The sequence below is a fragment of the Numida meleagris genome, chromosome Z, assembly GCF_002078875.1.
Source record: "Numida meleagris isolate 19003 breed g44 Domestic line chromosome Z, NumMel1.0, whole genome shotgun sequence".
NCBI lineage: Eukaryota > Metazoa > Chordata > Aves > Galliformes > Numididae > Numida > Numida meleagris.
In genome coordinates this window covers 28,237,203-28,263,791 of record NC_034438.1, presented here as the reverse complement: position 1 = coordinate 28,263,791, position 26,589 = coordinate 28,237,203, and the positions used below count along the sequence as shown (strand labels likewise).

Sequence of the window (26,589 nt, the reverse complement as noted above, 5' to 3'; positions counted from 1 at the left end):
AGTATATTGGAATTATTCTTAGGTTATAAATTTTTTTTAAAAAAAACATCATCGTGAATTAAAGTAGTACTTCCAGAAATTGAAGAGATGACTAAATGACAAAAGAAGACATTATCATATTGTCTATTTTCCCATAAAAATACTCGACCCTGTCCTGCCATTAAGTCCACAAGACTGAAGTACAACAGTGTGACACTAAATATACCAACACTTAGGTTTCCAGATGGTTTATAATGAAGACATGATGTATATTTATTTCTAATTTGTCAGTTTAAAGCTACCAAAGCCTTGAATGTGTCTTAGTAATCAAGAGGAAAGCTGCACAAAGTAAGTTCATTTTTCCCTTTCACCTGTAAAACAATCTACTGTAAAGACTTATGTGTCAGTTAAATGTTATGATTAAAATTAAAGGCAAATTGGAATAAAGCCATTTCTTTGTTCAAGTACCTATGTTAGTAGTGCCTTAAAACTGTATCTCCACTTTTTATTAAAAGTAAATTCACATTCCAGTAAGATTCTTGGTAGGCCTCACAATCAAGTTAACCTACATAAACTGCTAAAAATCTTTCGAGTAAAGAAATTAAAAGACTCATGATAAAGTTTTGCAATAAGCTCTTCTTCCCAGTCTCCCTGGCATTGAAAGAAGCATTTGAAAGGAGAAATCTGATTTACTTCAGTAGTGTTTGGGCAATTATTTTATGATTAGAACACTAAAAAACATGAATTTGGTAGAAAAATGTTATCTAGTCCCACCCCCCTGCAATGCACAGGGACACCTACAGCTAGATCAGGTTGCTCAGAGTCCTATCCACCCTGGCCTTGAATGTCTCACATCTCCTACTTCCAAATAACTGCTTCATACATAAAAGCTGAGGCTGAAAACAAAGCAAGCTCATACTTAATTATTAATCAATTACTTTCTGTCTTTCTAAGCTACCAAATAACAAAGTTGAAAACTGACTGAGAGATCCTGCAAATTCTATAGTGAAAGTGCAGCAAATCAAGAAGAACATACAACTCTCTAAATACCTAAAATCTAAGTACCCTGGATCTGTGGATAGGTATATTTATTTCTACGTATTTTTTCTGTATGAGAAGAAATACAGAAAAAAATGTATTTGAAATGCCACTTAGACAGTTAACATGATGTCTACTGAGAAGCTAAAGCCTGCAAACAAAAGGCAATAGATTTAGCTTCTGTTGTGTACAACCACATAACTGCATTTTTACAAATACACCGCAGGGCACCATTTCAGTTACCTGATCTTATTTGCAGTTCCCTGCGTAAATAGAATAACCTGAGATCAAAGCCATGTATAGGAGTAAAAGAAGTTGCTTCAACATACCATTATGACTTCTTTAAACTGTGGCTTGTGCTCATTTGGGAAAGCACTGCTGCTGTGAAGAAATGGCTTGGGGTCAGATCCAGCCAATTTAAGATGTCCTTTTTCTCAGCTGACGGATTTTTAGACAGGGTTAGAGCAGTTAATTCTTCTGTTAAATTTCTAGAAAGAGGAAGGAATTCCACACAGAATCATGCTCTTCTTTCTCTGCTTTTCTTTTCACACTTTTACCTGATCCCTCTCCATTTTGAACCTTTCAGTACATTTCTGTTTCCATATTGTCACTCTGTCCTCATCTGTTCTTTTTCTCCATGCTTTTCTCTCCAGTTTAAATACATCTTCTAGACTTCCTTGACTCTCTTTTTTTTTCAGGTACTTCTCAGATTCAGTCTCTGTAAAACACCTTAGAATGCCTTTACCAACAAACTGGCAGCAAAGATATGCTCAATAATATTTTTTATCAGTGTCTGCTGGTCACTTCAGGTACTTCCCTTGAGACCAGTTAGGCTTGAAGCTCATCACTCCAGCAACTTGTTGAGAATACTGAATACTTCATTGCTTTCTCTTTCTAATTATTTTTATAGAAAAGCTGCGGAAATGTCATTTTTTCTGGTAGCACCTAATGGTACAGCCTTAATGTTACAGAAATGTCATGTCTGTGGGTAACAGCTTCAATACATACAAGAGAAATATGTTTATCACAAGAATTAATTAATTGGTAGTCATTTGTGCAACATCTGGAATTTAGGTAACATTTTTAGCCAGGTGTATTAGATCTTATAGATATATCATTAACAGGATTTTTGATGTACATTATGATCTTTTAAATAAAATTGTGGCTTCTTTGTTGCTTTTAAAGAGTGAAGTGGAGGAAATCCTGAACGAACTGACCAGACTTTGGTGCAGTGAGACATGCCTGCTGTTTCCTCTGTTCTTTCAAGTAACAAGAACATTATCACAAGGAAAACTGCACCACATATAATCAGGAAGAATACAGTAGCTTTTAAATGCCCCTGACAGGATATACTGCTGTTAATTTTTATTTTCCAAATGAACATTTCTTCTCCATACAGAGCTTTCTGCTCTGAAAAAGCCCACATTTTGTTTTGAGTTTTCCAGAAGATGGCATCTTTCAATTGTTTTGAGATTTTTCTGACAGTGGATTTATCTTTCCTCAGGCTCAAGCCCATGAATCCATTGTGCTTTGGGAGGAAATCAAGACATTTTACTTTGTTTGCTTCTATGTGCTTCCTCTGTGGCTCTTTTATGTGGTATGTTTGCATAGCTTGCACTGAATAGTTTGCTGTTGGATTAAATATTCTGTCAGCTGTAACACATGGAAGCAGTCTGGGAGTCATGATATAATGTAATTTGGGTTGGAAGGAACTCCTGGAGGTCATCTTGCCAAACCACGTGCTCAAAGCAGGTTTACCTGTCAGTGTTTGGTCAGATTGCACGGGTCTTTGTCCAGCCAAATGTTGGAAAGCTCACAGAGACTGCTTGAAATTCTACATTCATATTCTTGTGATTTTCAGTTTATTTTTGTAATTCACAGCCAGAATGGCCCTTGCTACTACGTGTGACTACTGCTTGTTGTCTTTTTGTTGTGCACTAAGGAAAGTGTGGTTCTGTCTTCTCGGCAACCCCTTCAGGTGAAGACTCTTAACCTTCTCATCTCCAGGATTCTCCTCCCCAGACCTCTCCTGCCCTGGGCATGCACTGATTCTCCCTCATCTTTGCTCGAGTTTGTACTGGGAACCCCAAAAGTGAGAACAGTATTCCAGATGCAGCCTTGCAAATGTAAATAGAGAGAAACTCTTCTTCCCCTTCCCACGCTTCCCAGCCTCTTTCAGTCACCCCAGACGGGAGATCTAGCCCTGTATCAGCTGGAAATGAGTTCCGCTGCGTGAAGAAAAGGTGAATGTTTTCGGCTTTCGGCTGCTGAGATTTTGTTTGCGGCTTGCTGAAGTAAAATTTGGGCACAAGTTTACTGCTGCTCCCCTGCACACCACGAGGTGGTGCCAGAGACCGTCGGATCTCGGCGAACTCTTGTGGGCACGCCCCCAGTGCCCGCCCCCAGCCCCTGCGGTGCGGCGGCAGCGCCGAGGAGCGGAGCTGTGGAGTCCGCCGGCTTGAGCTGCTCCCGAGAGAGCGGCCGTGAGAAGGAGCGGTCAGCAGACACCGGCTAGAAAAGCGTTTAACCTGCCTCTAATTTCTTTGGTTAGACAAACGATGGACGAATGGGAACTAAAATAAGATGATGCTTTTTTGTGAAATCTCTATTAATGCGCACACTGTAGTTTAAAATTTGTGCTGCGTGTATCTGAAAACTACGCTGAATATAGAACGGTGCTCTGTCAAGATCACTGGGGAGCTGTGTGGTTCACATATTAATATGTCTCTCTATGTTAATGTATCTGTTGAAATCTAATGCAGCAATAGGAGAAGGGGCAACTGGTAAAAACTGCAACACTGGAAGTGCCGTACCATTATGAGGAGGAACTTCATTACTGTGAGGGGACACAGCACTGGGACAGGCTGCCCGGGGAGGCGGTGGGGTCCCCCTCTCTGGAGATACTCACGAGCTGGCTGGAAGCTGCCCCACGCAACCTGCTGCAGGGAGCCTGCTTCAGCAGGGGGTTGGATGTGAGGATCCCCAAGAGGCCCCTTCCAGCCCCTACAGCTCTGTGATTCTGTGCAGTGGTGATGCCATCACATTGTCCCATCTAGAAACAGGGTGACTTCCAACAAGAATGACTGGAGGGCTGGGGACTTCATGTCAGAGAGGAGGCGAGAGAATCTTTGCCTATTCCTTTATTGTATTACTAATTAGAATTAAGAGAGTTAATGGAAATGTACATAGTATTTGATAGTGTTCCTTTAATAGAAAATGGTTAACTTGGATTACTTACGACTTTTACAAGTTTTAGTACTGTTGTAGCTGCACTCAAGCTAGGTTGTTACACTTTGTTCAGGCTGTAAAAACATTCATTAGACTAACAATTTCTAATTTTGATATCTAGTTCATAATCCACAGTTGTCCGTAATGAAGTTAGTACGTAACACTGTGCACATAGAAGGCATATATTTCAGGCTTAGCAAGGTTGGGTACCAATCTCATGCTTTTATGTACAACAGTTGTTTCTAAGCAGACTTTAATGCTGTGATCCTTTCGCCAATCTTCAGTGTTCTTTTACTGTAAACAACCATTCCCTTCTCCAAGGACGAAAGAAATCCAGTCTCTGGATTAATTAGCTCATAGATCCTAGGCAGGTATGGTCACCACTTGTTTATACATTATTTTGTTGTTTTTTTTCCTTGGATTAACTAGCATCAAAATCACATTATTTATACTGAACGACATTCTTTCACAAATTTTATGCTAGCCAGTCGCAAATATGGTCAAAGTACCAAAAGCCCACGAAGCTACAGATGAAGAACGCTTGCACTGAGTTATTCCCCAATAAACAGAACCCAGCATTTTCTTTAAGGCACAGATTTGAAGAGCAGAAAAACAAAACCAATACATTAGTATTAATATTTTAATAATTACCATGTCTGCAAAGTAAAAGTTTAAGAATATATGCCTTGTTTTGAAAAGAAACTGCAAAATAGTAATTATATTTCATATTCAAATCTTGGACACATTGGATAAATGTGTTTTTTTTCCCACTGCAAAGTGATAAGAGGCTATATTTTTAAAAACACTCACTGGCATTATTTTGTTATTTATGTTTAAATAAAACTAGTATATGCTTTCCCCCTTGTCTGCTACTCGTTCAAATTAGTTGGAAGCTGAAAACATCAGTTTACAGATTTTGTGTGTGCAAAGTAAGACTCTGGGAAAGATAAGGTGTTGATCTGATTTCTCATCACAGAGCTGACTGAATTTATTACTTTCTGAAAAAAATTGTCAAATGACATTTTTACCTTGTATCTCAAATCTCCAACTTTACAAAATTACCACTGCTGCTTTCCAAAAAGGCTTTAAAGTGTTTTTAAAAAATCTTATTTTTAAGGTAGACTTTAGAGGTGCAGTGTTCCACATTACAGCCAAAATTTAAGCTTTGACTACAGAATAGAATCAATGTTCACTGAGTTTAAACACATTTTTTTGTGTACATCAGCAGAACAGATGTATTTTACCAGTATGCTTCGTGCAAGCTTTGTGATGAGTTGTAGCAGTTTCATCAGCTATTGTGATTAAGGTGATCACGTTACCACTGGTAAATGTCAGACTGCCAGGAGTTATTGTCTCAGAGAAATTACTGCACCTGATACACAATTTAATTTATTCTTTGTATAGCATAACAGATTGCTCAAAATAACTTAGTTCTTGCGTAACATGTTCTGTAGTCAGTGTAGAATCATAGAAGCATAGAATCATAGAATCACCAAGGTTGGAAAAGACCTCTAAGGTCATCCAGCCCAACCGTCCAGCTATCACCAGTATTTCCCATTAACCATGTAGGTTTTTTATTGCTGTTGTAGTTGGGATTGGGCTGTTTTTATGTTTGTGTTTGTTTCCCACCCACTGACTTCAGTGAACACTAAACAGACCTAGAAGCTGTAAGTATTGTCTATGGAATACTCAGAAGCTCTTTTCTGTTCTATCAGCAATGGAAGCAATAAAATGATTTTCACTATTCCAAGTGTAGTAGTCCAGCAGTGAAATGCCTGATTGCTGTTACTGAAAGAAATATAACATTGGCCTGCTGCAATGCACGTGAATATGATTGGAGGGTGTTAGGGTTCCTATTCCAGGTATGCACTGTCTGCCACACTGACAATGAACAATCCTGGCAGGGCAGTGCTGCCGTACGCTGTTTCAGTGCAGCTAAGCCACAGCTCCTTGCACAGGCGCATGGCACCTGGCATTCATACAGATATATTCCCAAACGCGTTGTGTTAAAGAAAAGCGCCACCAAATGGCAGCGAGGCTGCACACACAGCAGCTGAGAAGCAGGCTTTTAACACCTAGTGATTGTGTGCACAGCTGCGGTTTGTTTCCTCTTCTATTCAATGTGTTTTGTGCCTCGAAGAGTACACTGTGTGTACTCTAAGGGGCAGCATCTTCCTCCCGGAATCATAGAATCACTAAGGCTGGAAAAGACCTTTAAGATCATTAAGTCCAACCCTGACTGACAGAGCCCGTTGCTAAAAGGCTGCTACTCCGGTGCTGTGTGGGATTTTTCAGTTCACTTAGTCACTTCCACTTTATTTAGTCACTCTGAACATTCGAATGCTTCAGATGTCGCCCTGCACGCCGCTTTGCAGCCAAGCCCTGACCACGCTTCCCCTCGGGCCCGGCGGCGGAGGGCGGCCGGTCGGCCTGCACGGCCTGCAGCGCTGCCGGGCCGAGCGCACGCGCCCACCGAGCTGCCCAGCCCTGACCTCCCCCGCCCCCCTTGAGATGAGCGGTGCTTTGCTCGGCTTCCCCACAGCCGCTCGGTCAGCACACGCGAGTGCGCATTTAAGGACTGCTAAGCGTTTTCGTTGCAAGTTCAGACGAGCTCGTAAGAAACTTATTTTTTAAAAGTGGTGTGTTTACACTGTGGAAAGCTATGCTTTTCCATGCCTGTGCGTGAGCCCTTTTCCCTTGTCCTTGAAATATATCCGATGTGCTTTTCCACTTCAGGGAGAATTCAGCTCCTTAAGACCATAATTGTGCAGGTACAATATGAAGAGACTGATTAGTTACTCTGTTTTTCAAATTTAGCCCTTATCTCTTCCTATTGTAAGTACAGAAAGAAAAGATGTTACTCGTGCAAAATGGTGATTAAAACAGCAACAACAACAAAAAAAAAAGTAAAAAGGCAAAATAGAAATGAGTTAATCTCAACTTCTCGCCCTCTCTGTTAGATTGTGACAGGAGCTGTACTGACACTTAGGCCACTGAAATGTAGAAAAAATAATTTTCCTAAAAATAAGTCACCTTGAAGATAAAGTTTCTCTCCCCATCAGGGTCTTTGCGATCCAGCTTGCGTATGTCAAGTGAGTTCTCATTCACGTGCAGAAAGTAACTTGTGTCTTGGTAGCACTGGAACTTCACTGAATCTCCTTCAGAATGCATGATGAAAAAGTGATTTTCTTCCTGTAGCTATGAAAATACACAGTGCAAAGAACACATGCTATTTTATAAAGCTTTTCTATAGGGCCTCACTTATTATGAAAATCCAGGGATATTGCTATCTTGGTATATTTTAAATGGTTTTCTCCAGTGACATTTATTTTCCAGTGTTTGTTTATCATAAATCTTCCTGAAGACCTCATCATTTGGGACAGATTCAATGAGGAATGAAAACAGAACAATACCTCCTTCCCTCAAAGGACTGAATGCTTCCAGACCCACAGTTGCGTTCCTTTGCTCCCCCCCCCAAAAAAAAAACAGTACAGATTTGCTCTGTGTTGTGACTGTTATTGGAATAATTCAGGATTTTCTCCTGGTCATTTCCTTACTTCAGGCCTTCCAGGTCAGCTGCCAGTAGCAACAACATGTCAAGTCACCGCTTCTCTTGCCTATTTTGGAGTAATCTGAATATGACTGTATTTATTACTCTAAATAAAACCTTGTTTATTATGCACAATTTATCATACATCTCAAGTCTCCAAGACATCTTCTTCTAAGATCTGTCTTTGGAGGAATAGCTACTGTCCAAGCAGCCCCTTAGTGTGACTCGATGTGTACGGGCTCTCCAGTGCCCCTGGGTGAGGATGAAGAAGGTTAGCAGAAAACACCACTCTGGAGAGAGGAAAGGCCAGAGGAGGTGCTGGGCCTGCCCAAGCTAAAATCAGACAGGCTTGGGATAAGCCTCAGAGGGAGAATGTTAAAGGGTTCCAACTATGCTGGAGATTCCAGCAAAAGGCACCTTGCTGTAGAAAGAAATGTGCCTTTTCAGCCCACTTGGCAACAAGAATGGAAAGAATATTCCCTGTGGTTACTGCAGAGCACATAAAGTGAAACGTGAGGATACGCCTCCTGTATTAATGAAGCTATAATGGAAAGCAGCTAAAACGTTTTGCGCTGATAAACCAGAGTAACAGCACAGTATCTGCTGTATCAAAAAATTATGCTTTAAAAACAAGAAAGCTGAAGAAAAGTTGTCTTTAAGAAAGAAACACCTTCTGGGAACACAAAAAAGGAAAACTGTAAAACAGAGCTATACATGTAATGAAAGAATCTGTTGGATTCATAGAGAGGGTGAGGAGAGAAGACCTTTGCGGGGACTAGAGAGAAAGAACCAGCAGAAGCAAGGAGAGGGATCAGTGTGTGCCATGTAGAAATTCATCCTACAAGGATGGATAGCAAAGAAGACTCAAACAAGACTAAACAATACCTGCATATCTGCATGAGGTGATGGAAAATCAGATGGGGGCCATCAAAAGATGGTTTGGGGAATGATATTGTGTGAGAGGGAGAAGAGAAACTGTGAGTAGGAGCAGACACTGCTGGGAGTGCTGACCCAAGGCTGCAAGATGCCACATGTCCTGGCTCTGAGATCACATCGAGGAACATTTACAACTACGTGTTGTGCAAGAAAGAAGGAACTGGGTAATTTTCCATTATGACCTGCTAAGAAAGCTGATGAGAAAACCTAGAGAATGACAGGCTTCCTCCAAAGAGTTCGTTCTGAGGATGGTTCCTATTGCATCCAGAAAACAGCTCCTATTGCAGCACGCATGATCATTTGTAAGATTTAAGAAATTAACAAGTGGTTTTCAGTTATAAATCGGTTTCTTTGGCATTGTATTAAAGGAGGAATCAGTCTGCAGGTTTGCTTTCACATTTAGTGAAAAAAATAACACCTTTAGTTATGCCCCACAGGTGAGTCACAGGGCACCTGCAATAACATATGCCCATGCTAGAAAAATGCTATGAATATTGACTCCACAGGTTAAAGAAAAACTGTCCAGATATGTGAATAATAGAAGAGAAGCCATTGTCCTTGGGAATTTTTTTCCGATAATTGTGATGCTTTGTGTTTGAGATTGGAGCAGGGCTGATGACACACCAGCGTGCTGGTTCAGTGCTTGCTCAGCATCAAGATGATGTCTTTTTCCCAAAACCAGCCCCAGGGAGCAGGCTGGGGGTGGACAAGAGGCTGGGAGGGAGGCAGTCAGGACAGCTGGCCCCAGTCCACCAAGGGGTTACTCTGTGCCATATGCCTCATGCTCAGCAATGACATGTGCAGAGGACATAACACTGAGGGGGGTGGTTTTGCCTTCCAACGTGACTGTTGCTCAGAGAATGGCGATGCTCTCTGTGATGTCAGTCTCTGCTTTGACTGATCTGCTTATGATAAAGGGTGAGTGATTGTTTTTGCATCATGAAACGTTGGGATTTTTTGTCTTTTTTTTTCTGACCTTCACATATTATACTGTCTTTATCTTGACACAAAAGTCTTCTTACTTTTGTATTTCCTATTCTCTCCCCAGTCCCACTGGCAGGAAATGGGACTGCACAAGCGGCTGCTCCAGCCCAGCCCCATCATCAATTACAGTATGCACTTTGACTCCTGCTCATACTGAGCTGTAGGACACCTTGTGCCGACGCACTCAGTGCTGCTGTGACTGTGTTCAGGCTGCTTTGACTAGGTGCCAAAAATGATGGTGACAGATTGATCCCAGCCAGCAGCCAAGCAGAATAAACATAGCATTATCACTGACGACCTTAAGTTCTGAACCAAAGTAATTCTGTTGACCTCACTTATTGTCACTTTGGAGCTGTATTTTATTTATCTTAGTCTGTTTGACTGGAACCATGAGTAAGTCCCACAATAAAGCTTTTGATGACTACATAGCTATCCTCTGACTTAATCTCTGTCTTGCTTAGCTTTGTCAAACTAGTCAGTGAATTATAGAAGACCCAAGAAAAAAATTGTTCTGCTCTTAATGGAACTGTGTGAGTAGCCCTTCAGTTCTGGAAAAATGCTGTCCAGCAGTAACAACCTAATAATCTTGCATAACCCACCAGGGAACTTGAGGAGAAAGAGCCAAATCTAGTGATAGAATTGACTTAAGTCATTGTTTAAGCAAACACGTCAAGGCAAGAAGGAATTTAGGAGGGGTATCAAGCAAGAAAGGAAAGAAAAAAAGAATGTTTGAAACTGAAGGAGGACTGAGCACTACTAGCACTTAATAAAAACTGAGAGTGAGCTGAGAGGATCACTGTGCAGCTGCCTGTGCTGTAAGGATACAGCTCTGACATGGCTGAATAATTCTGGTCCAGACTTCTGAGGAAAATCATAGAATCATAGAATTGCTCAGGTTGGAAAGGACCTTCAAGATCATCAAGTCCAACCGCAACCTAACCATACTGCTCTAACAACCCACTGCTAAATCATGTCCCTGAAGCACCACATCCGAACGGTTTTTAAACACATTCAGGGAGAGTGACTCAACCACCTCCCTGGGGAAAATGTTGATTTATGACACAGAATGTAGGAATAAGAAGGGCATTACACACTACGAGCCTAGCTGAGAAATCTGGGTCAAATCAAGGAATTAATGTCAATAGTGAATGCTAAGTGACTAATTTCAAATTCATAACCTATGGCTGCTTCTTAAGAAATGACTGGGGCTAACATTTTCTTAGGCATGCACTACATCAAGTGGCAGAGATTATAAATGTAGTACTACTTGGGCTAGAACAAACAATATTAACTAGCAGGAGAAATACATCAGTGGTTGGAAACATCCCATTGTTGTCAACGTGTTGTGGAGATGTACCTGGGAGCCTTTCCTATGATGGAGGGGAGAGAAATAATACTCCATACCTCTTACTACATCCTGTTGTGCAGTTACCTGCTTTATGACATGGATAACTAAGATAAGCAGTCTGTACTATCTGGTTAAAATAGCTACTGCTCAGTTAATGCTGGGTCTGGGCTCCAGGTGGGCAACCATCAGCATATGCCCTCTGTGAGGGAAGAATGGTGCGTACTGTGCAAACTTCTATTACCAGCATAGAGCTGTTATACTTGCTGGTTGTGTTGTTACCTGCCCCCCTCAATCTACTACCATTGTAAGCTTTTATTAGAAACTATTATTCGCTGTTAGAAACTGTTATTATCTTATGATAATAGCCTAATTAAGAAAAGATATTTTAATGAATACTGATTGTCAGCTGCGACTCCACAAGCCTTGGTTTCAGAATGGAAATTTACAGCACAGTGGGCAAGTCTTTCTGCTGGTGTAGTGGCAGACTTCACAGATTCTCATGTTTCTGGTAATTCTACTGGCAGTTTTCCAGTAATAAACAAAAACCGCTGTCTTTAGCACTACTGAAAGCTAGCAGATGAAATACCAGGTTGTGGCACCACATAGCTCAGTCAACCACTTCTGAGCCTGGTGCACAATAGAGGCTTAATTCATCATACCAGAAATTATTTCTTCTTCAGCGCACTCATTTTAGAAGATTTATAAGAATTTCAAAATTCAGGCAGGGCTGTGGTATTGCCTCTTGTTCTAATTGGATGTGACCCAAATGCAGGCTGCTGATTTCTCTGATATAAGTAGCACACTTTCCTACTTGAAGGTATTTGCAGACTGTGATGGGTAACTCACTAGCTGCCTTGTAAGGTTTGTAGCAAATATGATCTTAGAATGATTTAATTCTTTCCCTATGACCAGCACTACAGCAAAAGGCATGTCTTTTTTTTTTTCCCTATAAAAAACTTTCAAGACATAGTTATATCATATAAGGAGAGGGCTAGAATTTGTCTTAAATTTTGTATGCCTTGTTGTTTTCTGCTTCTATGTAGAACCAAGGAATGTTTCTGGAAGGTACCTCAGGAGAAGTGTAAACTGAAGGACCCAATTAGATGTTTTTTGCTGGAAATCAGTTAAATAATTATACAAACAAACAAGACAATAGATGTGTATCTCTTACCACTGAAAGACCATTTTGCAGTGGCTTTAAGCAAGAAACTAACTAATTTCAAATTACCAGAATTCCTTTCTGGCTTTGGAGAAATATTAGAAATGATGTAAATTCTAGGCCGTGAATTTTAGATATTCAGTTTTTCAGACTTGTTATTATGAAATTGTGAAAGCTATCTGATCCCAGATAGCCTTAATTTTCCTTACTGAAATTGGAAATATTGTCTTTTCATCCTCTTGAACAGTCAGCTGGAGTACAACCCTAACAAAAAAAACAATTGTTCTCAATACTTTCTCAGTTTTTGATTTTTTCTACGTTACAATATCTGTTTAAAATACATGACAAAACAACTAAACTAAGTTACTTCCCTTGCTCACAATATTATATTGTTTCTATCTATAGAAAAGCTGACAAAAATCAAACTTTGGTCACCAAACTGTGTGAATAAGTGACCTGGCCACCTGTATATCATCGGATACACAGTGTGTTACTCCAGATTCATAGTCATCCGCTGGCACAAAATTCACTCTGAAAGTACTTTGGGGGTTGTTTGTTTTTAATTTCTTGTTTATATTAAATATTTGGTACTCTATATTTTGTGTCTTTATTAATTCAGTGGGTTTTTGACACATGGATTCATTTTCCTTAAAGACAGCATTATTCTTACAGTTTGACCCTTCTTGATCTGCTAATACACTCATCAGGATTTTCTAGAACTTGCAAAGTAATTTTCATGCAGCAAGACTTCTACATCTCCACACATTTTAGAGAAGCACAATAATACAATAATCACCTTTTTGTCTTTCATGTTGTAATGTAAATGCAGATATTTTGCCTGTAGGTTGAATAACATACTGGTATACACAATTCAACTCAAATACAAGGAAAAGTTGTTCATGTTTTCTTTTTTTCTGAGAAAAATGCTAAAAATAAGTGTGTAAGCATTCATTTCATGGGTAACAGTAGAAACTTACTTTAGCTGCCCTTTTTTTCCTTTTACACCAATGTTTGCATACGCTCTCTCTCATACATATGTTTTTACTCACTGATCATAATTATATACCTTTCTGAAGTCAAGACTTCCCTCCTTGCACGTTTTTGCGTTGCCTCCTTTCACTGAAGCATGATCTGGCTCAGAACAGCATCCCTTTAAAACCTGTGTTTACAACCATGCAGATTGGTAATTTTGCCTTCATATTTTCCACTTTTAATTCACAAAATGCTGTATTAATTCTAAAAAAAAAAAAAAGCTTTTTTTTTAAAAAAAAAAAAACAACAAAAAACACAGCTCACTAGTGTTAACACTTCAGTTATCTGAGATGAAGAGGTTTTTGTGTTCTCAAAATACTTCCTGAGTATATTACGAACTGGGTTGGAAAGAAATATCAAAAAAAATCCTACGAACTGTTCAATGCCAGGATTCTATTTTGCAATGCAGCCGAGATTGCAGCACACCATAACAGAATACAAAAGGAATAACTGCAAATAAGGAGTATTGTCATCCTCACTATGAGATTTCCTGCCAAGAATACAAAAGTTATTCATATTCTGCTGGAAATAGAATAGTCAGTGATCGTTCCAAGTTTTTGACGTACTTGGGAGATAGTAAATATGTCTTATGCCATTTTCAGTAAGGAACGGCTTTTAATCATGCCAAGAAATGTAATCTGGTATTATTATTCCATACTTTTGCAATACATGATTGGGAAGTTAAATCTACTGGGACTCAACACTCAGTTCTTTCTCTGATTTGGTGGAACACCTCTCATATAATTAATTTATGACAAAATTATCTCTGAACCAGAAAAGTTCTTTAAAAAAATATTTATTCTTCCAAGGAAAGTAAAGAAAATCCCAATGTGGTAATTTGCTATAAACATAATGAATGTATCTTATAAAACACATTTTCCCAGATAATTCTAGGAAACAGATTTTCTGGAAAGTCTTGAAATGAAAAATAAATGAAGTACACAGAAGATTTATTCTGAGAAAGAATTTGGAGGGCTGGAGCACCTTTTCTATGAAGTGAGGTTGGGGAAACTGGGCTTGTTTAGCTTGGAGAAGACAAGGCTCCAGGGAGACCTCACTGCGGCCTTCCACTACTTGAAGGGAGCATATAAACAGGAGAGGGAATGACTGTTTACATGGGTGGATAGTGATAGGACAAGGGGGAATGGTTTTAAACTAAGGCAGGGGAGGCTTGATGCACTGGCACAGGTTGCCCAAGGAGGTTGTGGATGCCCCATCCTGGAGTCATTCAAGGCAAGGCTGAATGTGGCTCTGGGCAGCCTGGTCTAGTGGTTGGTGACCCTGCACACAGCCAGAAGATTGAAACTGGATGAAGTTTGAGGTCCTTTTCAACCCAGGCCATTCTATGGTTCTATTCTTTATCTTGGTGTAACTTGGGGAAACAGAGCTCAGATCTTTGCCCTGCTATAAAGGCTAAATTCTTATATGAAGTTCTTCCTCAGATAGATTTTAGTAAGGGTTGTAACCTGGGCCTACCACAGGGAAATCTGACCTTGACTGCTCTTCCCACTGTACGCAAACCTGACTGAAGAAAATGAGAATGCTCTGACAACAGAATCTTGTAAATCAGGCTGATTAGGAGAAAATAATTCCCCTCTTGAACTCACCTCTTTCCAACGCAGTAGCCCAAACCCAATGATTTTTGCAATAATCTATTTTAAATATTTGTCCGGATAGAGTAGAGGGAGGCAGTCACGTTGTGCAGGATGGAAAGTGATAAGCAAAGGAAAAGTAATTCAAAAAGGACCATGGGAGAAGTTATTCTGTAGAGAGAAGGAGCACTTAAAGTTACAAATTAAACTACTTCTTACCTTCAGACAGAGTTGATTTTCACCCTTGCTCAACAGAACAAATTCATTACACTTCAATCTCTGCATGAGGACCACCACGTTTTTAGAGTTTGTTTTTGCTAGAAAAAAAAATTGCAATGAAATGTGTATCACTTCATAAAAAGAAACACAGATGAAAATATTAGACAACATTCAGATTCTCTTTACATTGATAGGCACAGGAAGAGAAATACAATCACTCAATAAGTCTTTCTTCTGAAATTGTTTAAAGTCCATGGCTTTAAGACAATTTAAATTTGTCATACAAAAACTTAATTTCTCTGCAAAAATTTGTATATGGAATATCAGATTTATGTGAATATATATCTAAAAGTACATTTATATATATAAACTCATCAGCTGTGAAGGCACATTCATATTGTTATGTAGGTACACATGTAATGTAATGGCTTATATAATATACCTGGCTATGCACACACCCCTACAGAAAATATAGGATTCTTCTGTTTTATTTGCTGGATACTTTGCAGGTCAAAATCTTTCCACTGTCAGTGGGTGCATTGGATACACTTCTTTTTGAAAACATTGTTTTCTCAGCTGCAGGAAATAAGAGTGTGTAACGTGGGATGATTCTCAACCTGATAAACTCGAAATGATCACTGCCTTTAGATAGTTCTAAGCCTCAGATCCAGAAAAGCAAAAAATAAAACTACCTTTTGTCAACTGATATGTGACACAAGAGCATTACCTAGTAAAGTCAACAACATCAGTAACTATCCAATGATAGCATAAATACCAGACTGCCTTGAAGATTTATTTTTAAATAATACTACTTGTGCTTTTAAAAATATTTCAAGTATACTGTTTATGACCCCCCTGCCCCCCACCAAAAAAAAAAAAAAAAAGCAGTTGCCCTACATGTCCATCACCACAGCAAATGAATACAGAGCATATAGAGGTACAGAGGTTAGGTAATTACGCATTCTGAGCTACAGCTGAAGAGTTGCTTTTTTCTTGTTACTGAGGGTAGCTTTCAGCCTTTGAAAGATATTCTGAATCAGCAGAATATACTCATTCCACCGGAACTATTTTAGGTTCCCTTATCCTATATGTTATTTTCGCTACCCTTTCTTATCCTAGCTATAATGCTTTTGTAGAAGTCTTCCAAAGCAATTTTCTCTGAACCAGCTACAGCATTAAAAAGGCATAAAAATCTTTGATAAAATCTGAGACACACTTTGGCATGGTGTGCTCAGTTTGCATATTTATAAATACATGTGATAAATGTAGTAGAATGTAAAGTCTAAAAGTCTTCCAGCTTCATTGTTTGCTGATTCATCAGTTCAAATTACTTCAGTCGTCCAGCACCAGCTGCAGCATGTAGGTGGCACATCAGCAGGCAAGAGATATTTCTTACCCAAGTCATAACAGTGATCTGACTTCAGGGAGATCAATTTTCCAAATCACCTCTAATAAAAGTGACAAATGGTATATTGGGAAGATGGTTTCTGGCAAAGAGCATAAGGAACTTTTGCATGATTTCATACATGCTGCTTCCACTCTCTGTTGGGCTTTGGGTGAGCTATCTATCTTCTCTGATTTCTAAAACCAGAGTCTAAGGGGTAATTTTACAAATTCATGCTAAGAGAACGCTTTGTAATTAATGAAATACAATGTGCCAGTTTTCACTTGGGGTATCCCTGAAATGCAAATTGTTGGGTTTTAGGCAAGCACTGCATGGATGTGTCAATATTTTATACTCTTCCCTGGAAATCCCCACTTGATCACTGGTCAAGGTGCAATCCTGGATCACAGCAGTTCTTTCTTGTTGAAACTGGAATAGATTTATCTTTTACTGGAATACTGGAACTAACGTATCCTTTAATGTAACACTCATTTGTTACGCCTACAATAGGGAAGTTCCAAAAATGTGTCTTCTCTTTCTTCATACCCTTATTATTTACTCCCTCCTGTTGCAACAGGCCTACGCTAACTGAAACTCAAATGCCAGCAATATAGCACACATGCTTTCCTTTTAAAAATATTGATTCTAGCTTGTGTGCATTCTGTTCCCTCATGCTCATTCATCTTCAGTTCAAGCCCTTATTCATAACTTGCTATGGCAAGTGTTGTGGCTTTTAAGATTGTTCATTTAGATCAGGCTACTGGACATCTAGTTTCATATATCGCTTCTGATATGACATCTTAGATATATTACAAATTCATTTTAAATCAGTCCCTAACAAAGAGAAGGAAACATTTTGCTCCCACATGCGTCATTCAAGTCTTACCTCTAACTGCTGGCTTATTGCTTGTGAATAGGCTTAACCATGCTGTATCTAATGAAAGATATTTAAAAAAAGATTTGGAATTAGACAGAACCATCCTTCACGTTTAAAAAAACAGCACAATTTTAAGAGTTGCTTTACCATATCATCTGAGAATCGGAGAAATGGTGTGCAACAGGAATAGACATCAGACTTCACCTCTTGCAGGTCTCTGAATTAATGTGGTGCCACTAAGACTGAACAGTTATACCTGAAGTCTGAGCTCTAATAAATGTACTGACTGTTTTTTACAAAAGAGAATACAGTTGACAAAATAGAGGCCAGTAATTAAATGTAAGGACTTAAGTGGTATCAAATAGAAATCCCCATGGTCTTTGGGCAGTAGGTGCGAGACTTCTGACACAAAATGAGTAAGACTGGGAAGTAGCAGGTAGCCATGGAATGGGTGTTCCAGCTGTTCTTGCATAAGCCTGAATTATGTAGGCAGCTCTCTGGTGAAAGCATTACCTGCTTCAGCTCAAAGCCACAAGTAAAACTGTCACAAGGAGTTGGCTTGTTATACAATGCTATCTTCATGATGTTATCATGAATGTATGTTTGTGGTACCTGTGTTTACATATACAAGGATATCACAGAGCATTTCCTTTCTTTCCTTTGTTGTTTCTTTTTTATTTTCTTAGAGAACAGCAGTATCTTCTACAACAGGATTCTAACACTATAAGCATACTCACAGATCTTACAGATTTCAACTTTTTGCTGTATTTTCATTAGAAATCTGCTTATTTTATTATCCCCACTGTCTCATCTTTGGAAAATAAATAATCCTAGGATAATTGTATTTGTTGTTATTTGCCCTTTATCCACCAAAAAAAAAAAAAACCCTAACAACTACCCTGTGATGTTAGATGCAATACCATTTTGGGGGTCATTTAGAGAAGTCTCACCTGAGATAAAGGAAGGTTTACATGAAAAATAAAATAATTCTGCAAATTCCAAAATTTCTCTGTTATTCATTTCACCCTCGTCTCTGAGAGTTTTCTTTGCAAGGTGCTGCACTTGGGTTCAGGCAATCCCAGGCAGGTGCACAGACTGGGAGCACAGCCCTGCAGAAAAGGAGGGGGTTCTGGTGGACAAGAAGCTTGTCACGAGTCAGCAGTTTGCACTTGCAGCCTGGAAAGCCAATTGTATCCTGTGCTGCATGAGAAGAGGTGTGGTCAGCAGGTCAGGGAGGTGACTGTCCTTCTCTGCTCTGCCCTTGTGAGATCCTCCCTGAAATACTGAAACCAAGCCTAGAGAAGATATGGAGCTCTTGGAGAGGGTCCAGAGGATGCCATGAAAACAATCAGAGGCTGAAGCACTTCTTCTACAAAGAAGGGCTGAAGGAACTGGGCTTTTTCAGCCTGGAGACATTTTAGTGGCCTACTTGTACTTAAAGAGAGCTTATAAACAGGAGGGAGACTGATTTATTTATTACACACTCTGATAGTAATAGGACAAAGGGGAATGGTTTTAAAGTAAAAGAGATTTGGATTAGACATTAAGCAGAAATTCTTTACTCAGAAGGTGGTGAGGCACTAGCAAAGGCTGCCCAGAGTAGATGTAGATGCCTCATCCCTGGAGGCATTTAAGACCAGTTTGAATGCGACCCTGGTGTAGTGGGTTGAACTGGATGGTCTTTAAGGTCCCTTCCAACCCAAGCCACTCTATTATTAAGAGTCAAGTATGCAGACTTCCCAATGATTCAAATGGAAGTGAACAAAACAATCTTTTTTGAAAATATATTATGTATACATAGTATGTACTATATTTACCTATTTTAAACTGGAATAAATGTTTTCATATATCACTATCAAAACTCATAAATATGCAATAAAATATTATTATACTGGCTCATGAACAGACTACATAAAAGTGCATTCAGCAATTTCGTATGATACTACACATAGAGTTCATGTGTTTTGGAATAAAAAGCATACTACCTGCTGGGAGTTGTGAATCTGTGGTTGATATTTCATGACGACCACGTTCATCTAAGCTGAAATGCACGGTTTTTGAATCTTCAGTCTGTATATAGCATCTCAGTGTTTTCCGCAGTTGAAGCTCTAATGAAAAATGAGTTGTAATTAATTGTACTGATGACAGAAAAATATGTTTTATTACATAATTTTATCAAAATGTATTTTTATAGCAGTCTTTGCTTGATAATCAGTGTAAATAATACAGAAACTACATGTACATTAGAATAGTATAAGCAACACATGAATTATACAGTTAACTTAAGCTGCTTTTTAGAGGGGCTTGGTATCCGTGTCAAGAAGAAAAGCAAGGATTTATTTGTTTGCAATTTACCCCAGTGAGAATGTGAGATTTAAGCTGATCTTTCTGTAGGCTAACCCCATTTCTACAAAACCTTGAGCCTGTAAAAAATGGCTTCCTACCCAAGAGGAGCGTGTAAGCCTGGAGGCTGGAGTTGTGGACAACCTGCAGATAGCTGTGTTGGAAGATGCTGACAGGGACAGGAGGAATTTGCAGGAAAAAAAAAAAAAAAAGAGGGGAGCTAAAGTAGCAGTTGGTGTGGGAAGGCAGAACAGGGTAACACCCTGCATGGGAGCACACACAGGGAGAAAGCAGCAAAGAACACATGGTTAAGGTGTATGTTTTCATCTGAAGAAAGGTAAAGTAGGGGAAATGATTCTGCAGCACATTGCTTCTGGACTAGTTTCCTTCCTTTCACAAGGAAGTACCTCCCTGTTTCCCAGTTTTTCACTTTGAAAATTGGATCTGCATACAAATAGGAGTTTTTAGGGTAAATATGGCTACCTAAAATAGCAGCCTTTTTTTGGAGGTGGGAGTTGGGGGGTTTAATGGGGGAAAGGAGAGGAGGTTGTTTGGAGTACCGTGGCATGTCTTACTGAAAAAAGAAAAATACCGCAACAGCAAAGGTATTTGTAGGTAAAAGTTTTTAGGCAGGGAAGTTGTTTTTCACCATGACTGAATATAACTGTGCAGCATCTACAGATTAACACTGTAAGGCACAATTCGGATTATACTAGGCTGAGCATTTTTTCCTGAGCCAGGTGTGCAACTTTCAAATTCAATACCGAACTCCAGAAGTTTCGGTAACAACACAGACCGCTAGGGTAAACAAGTATTGTAAAGTGAATTGTCCTTTCTGAGCTGGAAAAATTAGGCAAGGGAAACAACAGGATACTGAAAACACATTAGCTATGACATAATGCTCTGGGAATGCTTGATCTCACTGCAAAACTTTTGTTACTCCTTTTAAGTAGTACAGTTCCTCTGAAATATCGGTTTTTCAGCTGAAATTTTGAAAAAAAAAAAAGAGATGTTTTTGAGAATCTTTCTCTGCTTGGGCTGAACAGAAACTACATGTTCAATGAACAAAAATGACAAGGGATGCACACTCTAATCCTCCTGCACCGGACCTTTGGCGCATACATGGACAAAGACCTCTTCTTCACAGGTCTGGCAACTTGAGCTACAAGGCCTCCAGAAAAAGCATGGTTTTTTTCTCAAAAGAAATCATCAGGGAAAAACATTCAAAAAGACCTGTTATGATGTATTACAGCATTTATATTTTAAGAATCCTGGTATACTGTAAGAACTAGTACAGTACTCAAAATAGTTGGCAGGCCTACTATGACAATAATTCTCTTCCAGGGAGATATAGATGTACTTTAGAAATCACCATACATTTGGTCATATGAAAAAAATTAATGTCACTCCTTTGAGGAGTGCTCTTTTAGGAGTGCTCGTTTTTTTTTTTTTTCTTTTTTTCTTTTTAAAGCCAGGTTTCACTTTCTTATTCCTTCATGTATTTTTATTTTTGAGCTGCTCTTGATACTTGATTTAGTTGAATTCTGCCTTGGATTGGCATCACCCTCCCAAGATTACAAGCACAACTTTCACTCAGAGGGAGAAGTTACCTGAATTTTCAGCAGCTGCTGATCTAGTGCTCTCCAGAAGTTTCCTTCTCACCAGTTGCCTTCCACAAGTAGGCACTCTGTATGGCTTTTCACGGCCTGAGCGGAGCGTCATTTTGCAGTTCATTGAGAAACTCTGATAACCTGAGTTGTCTCTCATTCCTAGTCCTGAAGTAGGAGTAAGAATTTGTCAAAAAAACTTCATATTTCAGTTGAGAAACAAGTTTACAAATGGTAAAATTTCAATACATGACATTCAAGGGAATCAGGATAAATTCAATAAACGTGATTGCTCACATGACTCAAGCCTGTGTCTTGAAAAGCAAAAACAGTGTATTTCCAATGACAGTGATTCAGTTGATCTGAGTTTCTACTAAGATGCATATATAAAGTTGTGTTAAAGGAATGCATTGAAGAAGACTTACCTCTAGACAAAATATGACTAGTTTACATGACTACAATTTTTTAATTTACACTTCTCAGCCATAGCAATCTTTCTACACTTCGGCAGCTGGATTGAAAAATCATATTCTTTTTGTTCCTCAGAAGTACTTTGGTTTAAGATTATTTTCAAAACATTCATAAATGATTATAATGCTAACTTCAACATATTATAGCCTGACTTTCAGTAAAGACAAACAGCTTTACTGTAATCTTAAACCGAGATTCAGGAAGGAGAGCTGGAGTTTGTAAACCTCAGTACTGTATTAGAATAAGTCATTCATGAATACAAGGAGCTGTAAGAAAAAAAATAAAATAAAAATCAACCTCCAACCTTTCATATAATTAAAATTATTAATGATTCATTTACAGATTAATCTGTATTCTGCATTTTACAAATAACTCTGTATTTGTGACTACCTTTACTAAAACAATGCATTTCTCTTTTTGAATGCCAGATGAATAAATGGATTTAAGAACTGCCTAGGTTAGATATCCTAAGGAGGGGTTAGCAACTACGAATGCAGACTACATTGATGAGTGGACCACCCAGCCAACTAATAAGGTATTAGCACACAGCTTGAATCACTGAACTTCAGAAAAGGTGAGGATAATAGTTTGGTTTGAAGAAACCATGAGCGGGCTTCTCACATCTAAGTACTTTTCTGAAGTCAGCAGTTTGTGACCGCTGCTTATGGCAAAGTACATATCACAGAAGACACCTAGCTTCAATTGTTAACTGTACCTTGGGAAAGTGAACTAAGCAAACACAAGTATAATTTTAGCCTCATAATTTTAGCTTTGCATAGAGTAACTGAATATCAGCTAGGCCAGGCAGACTGGCATGACAGTAATAATTTATTAAATCATTCAGGGAGGGGAGTTATTCTAGTTTGATTCAGTTCTCTGATGCAATATTTCACATTAATTATTTGTGTGAAATGGTAGAAAAGGAGGACTTCTTTCACTTCATTTCTCCTGTTACTAAATTACACAAGACTAACTAAGGCTCTTTTTTACTTTTGACTCAGTTAAAAATGAACATTGAGTTAGCCTATGGAAAAGCAAAAAAATGTTTAGTAGAAAGAATTATTTTTTTCTACCTACAAAATTGTCTCATTTCTCAAGCGTCTGATAACAAATAGACAGGGGTAGAAAATAAAGGCAAGGTCTTTTTCATCTTGCTGATATTGCTTTATCATTGAAGTAAGCTAAACAAAAAAAGAAGACCACTTGTGGTTTTCTGTGAAGTCATAACTGGACCTGACCTCTGCAACCTCCTAACTGAATCAGGCTCTGCAGAGTATCTAGGCAATAAATCAGCTTGTGGGTATTGAGAGGTACTGGTGTGCTAGAAGTTCAGCACAAACAAGCATCAAGACCTAGTTATACCTGAGGATGCTCAAAAACAGGCATTTGATCCCTTTTTGAACATTTCCAATGAAAGTATAAGTACTAGTTTGACTGTGCTTGATCTGAAGTCCAGAAGATCCAAATTCTTGATTTTTACAACTAGTGAAACAGCTAGGGAACTGTCTTCCACTGGCTCTGTCCTTCATATACTCAGTTATTAATGACAGCTTAAGTTCAGTTAGGCCTAAATGCTCACTGAAGCAAAAATTGATTCTGTGGAGAGGTAACGTGATACCATGCAAACCACCAAGACAGAAAGAATCTTTCATCTGGATTATTTATAGTCATCACCTGTGTGAGAAGACAAAGACGATACAAACTAGGACCCCCAAAGAATTCCTGGGGAGGGCAGAGGAATTTTCAAACATTTTCAGAAGCATGTCTATGAAGTGGAAAAATTCTTAGGAAACTTTCTATTAAGAACAATGGGTATATACTAGTTGTGAAGGGCTGTACTTAAATTTTGTTATTTTGCGTTATTTTAACCAGCAGACACATTTAAAATTGAGAAACTGTAAAAGTTTGTGTTAGATCTTAGGTCTGTTGGCACTGTAGAATAAATAAAGATCTCTATAATGATTTAAAAAGATAAACATCCAAGATTCCACAGCTTGAATTTCCTCATGCGACTCATAGCAGTGTGTGAAATAAGACATTCTCATTCTGATAACCCTTTCCTCTTCCACCATGCACTTACATACATGTCACCTACTCCCACATTTTTCATTTTCACTCATAGTTGTTTCTGTTGCATGTTTCCCCCGAATCTATTATTTTTTGTTGTTGTTGCAATATCTTTTCATGCCCATTTCTTCATTTTCTTAATTTTCCTCTTCTGTAAGGTATACACAGCTTGAGGAGAGCTAGAAAGAGGAGGTGCATATTCTTAGCTGCAGACCTGGTCAGGCACTGTTTGTCCTGAAGACAGCGGTCTCTTTCATTTTGTTTCACATCCACACTAACTGGAAGGAAAGCAGAAAATTTGATCTTTGGCTCTTTAAGCTTCTGGAATCAACTGTACTCAAGCAAATTGGTGGTCAGTGGCAACAAGATAACCCTGAAAGCACAAGGGGTTTGAATCTTTTTTCCTACTATGTACAACATGTCAATTTATTTACATGAATGCAGTAAAGAAAATCTGCTTTATATAAAATGGTATATAATCTGTATAACTTCCTGTCTCCTTAGTAATCCTTTTTGTTCTAAGGCACGGTTCACTCTTCCACTTATCCCAGGCACATCTCAGTACATACAAACAGAACTTTAAAAACTTGGAGTCCATTCACAAAGTAGTATGATCCAAATATTATCTAATTCTATACCAATACATTCACAGCAAGCTCTCTCTAAGACCATTAGATCAAATCTGCTTTCACTGTGTTGGGCTGCAGCTGACAATACTGCTTCCAAACAACGTAAGTAACTTCTCAAAGTTTCTTACAATTTAACAATAGATTAAAAGGAACTTCTGCCAACCTATGGTTAATAAATAATGAGGTTATAATTTCTTTCAAATCAGCTAGCTTTTACAAAATCTAGTTGTTCTAAAATAGATACAGGAATATAAAAACTAGATGTAAACTAGGCATCAGAAGTGGCTTTGGAAGAGAAGCTTAAAGTCAATAGATAAATCAGTATTTGTCAGATTCTAAACAGGCAGTAAGGTAAATAAAACCTTAATCCAAAACTTTGAAACTCAAGTGGGGTTCAAAACCCCACTGTAAACTTTCACTCTTGCTTACCTTACTGTGGCTGCTTCAGTCTCTGCTGGGATACTTCCAGTCAGCAGAATGCTACCAGCTGCTCTGCTGCAGCCAATTTATTTCATGAACACATGGAAGGGAGCCAAACCTCACAATAAAAGGAAAGTCTGACGTGGATCTATTCTTTTAGATCTGTATACCCATTCACTTATATCACAATTCTTATGACTCTCATTGGTAATGGAATTCTAGGAATGCTGGAAATAGTAAACACATTTTTCTCAAATTTTATTTCCTCAAAGTGCTGAAGAAAATGTCTTCCCTGGAACTTCATCCAATTTCTTAGCCAGTATTTCTGCATAGATCTTGAATAACCTCATAAATATTACTCAGGCATTGTATTTCACTAGTATCATTCCTACTGTCTGTTTCTTCAAAGGTTGATTCAAGGGCAACTTCTGGGTTTCTGGCAATGCTGACTTTCTGTAAGTAAGAGTGAACCTTCAGTTGCAGGAAGCTTGAAGCAAGTTAATTGCTCAAATATTTACCCAGCTATTGAAGATGGATTTGCAGCCTATTGTAACAATTGCAAGTTTGACTGCTTCGGGTATTATTGTGAGATTGTTTAAAGCGGATGTGCCTTATTGATCTGCCTATAAAGTTCAGATAATTTTTGTCATAAAATGTTTAGCTCTATCATGATCACATTTTCTACGCCAGTTCACCTTATCTATTTACTTCCTATCAGACAGTCATAAGCACTAGATTTGTTCTAATGCAAGCTTTACGTTTTTACAGGAGTGAATCTGACATTCACGCACTTCCCTGAAATAATGAAACTCCTCTAAGAACAATTACTACTCCTTTTTTCCAGTTTTCTAAAACATAGAAAATTCAGCAAATCCAAACAGAGCTGCTCCTTCTATCTAGAATTGGTATACAGTGTCAAGAAATTTCTCCATTTTACCTGTATCAGGTGTATAAAATACCTCTTTTAGTTCATTAAGCCCCCACTGGACTCCAGAAATACACCAGGTCAGTAGAAAGACTTTGCTAGAAGATACATTTCACAAAAAAGCAGTGCAGAACTTTGAAATCTCATATCTTTGTCTGTCACTCTGGTAGGCACAGAAATGTGGGAATTTTTCTAAATGTAAGACTGTTGTTTTAATACAGGACAAATGCAATTAAAAGGTATATGATGCAGCAGGAGCATTTTTAAAATACACAGTTTTTCAGAGGCTGTTGTGGGGCCAGATCTGATTAAGCTGCAGCAGCTGCATTTGTTGTTAAGAGTGGCTTGATCCAGGTTGCAAGATACAGTCTGTATGTCCTATGAACCATTCTGACAGGCTGTATGTGATCCTAGCGCCAAGGTAACATTCCAGGTCTAAGTGAAGTGTTTGTGCTCCCTGCAGCCACAGCACAGAACAATTCTTGATTTCATTTGAAGAACTGTACAAACGTAATGCACTATACCAACACTGTTGTAGAATAACCAAGTAATAACGTATACCAACAACAGGCACAAAGAGAAACTATTTAAAATTATTTGTAATGGATACGGTCTGGGTAGATTAAGCCACGTAAATACTGCAGATGTGTCAACATCACAGCTGACCTTACAATTTACAGACTTCAGAATTTATTTTAAACATTTTTCTTAATTAATCTGTAACTGAGTTATGTTATTGAACATTCCAGTATGTGAAAAACTCTATAGGGCCTTTCTAAATTCACATCAGTAGAAGTCTTT

General features: G+C 38.6%; 1 protein-coding gene across 7 annotated transcripts in view; it reads right to left on the bottom strand.

The window, feature by feature from the left end:
* LOC110389404 overlaps positions 4,142-26,589 on the bottom strand; it is a 28,879-nt gene continuing 6,431 nt past the window's right edge. The window contains exons 1-8 of one of the 7 annotated variants that reach the window (XM_021379756.1): positions 24,873-24,911; positions 24,029-24,092; positions 21,280-21,444; positions 19,312-19,434; positions 17,336-17,383; positions 15,066-15,163; positions 13,289-13,381; positions 4,142-7,443 (exon numbers count right to left, since the gene is read on the bottom strand). In XM_021379756.1, the coding sequence (XP_021235431.1) occupies positions 7,264-7,443; positions 13,289-13,381; positions 15,066-15,163; positions 17,336-17,383; positions 19,312-19,434; positions 21,280-21,436 (699 nt within the window). In that variant the 5' untranslated portion in view covers positions 21,437-21,444; positions 24,029-24,092; positions 24,873-24,911 and the 3' untranslated portion in view covers positions 4,142-7,263. Of the gene's footprint in view, positions 7,444-11,956; positions 12,487-13,288; positions 13,382-15,065; positions 15,164-17,335; positions 17,384-19,311; positions 19,435-21,279; positions 21,445-24,028; positions 24,093-24,872; positions 25,013-26,589 lie in introns of those variants that run through there. The other 6 variants (XM_021379754.1, XM_021379751.1, XM_021379758.1 and 3 more) reach the window with 6 other exon arrangements.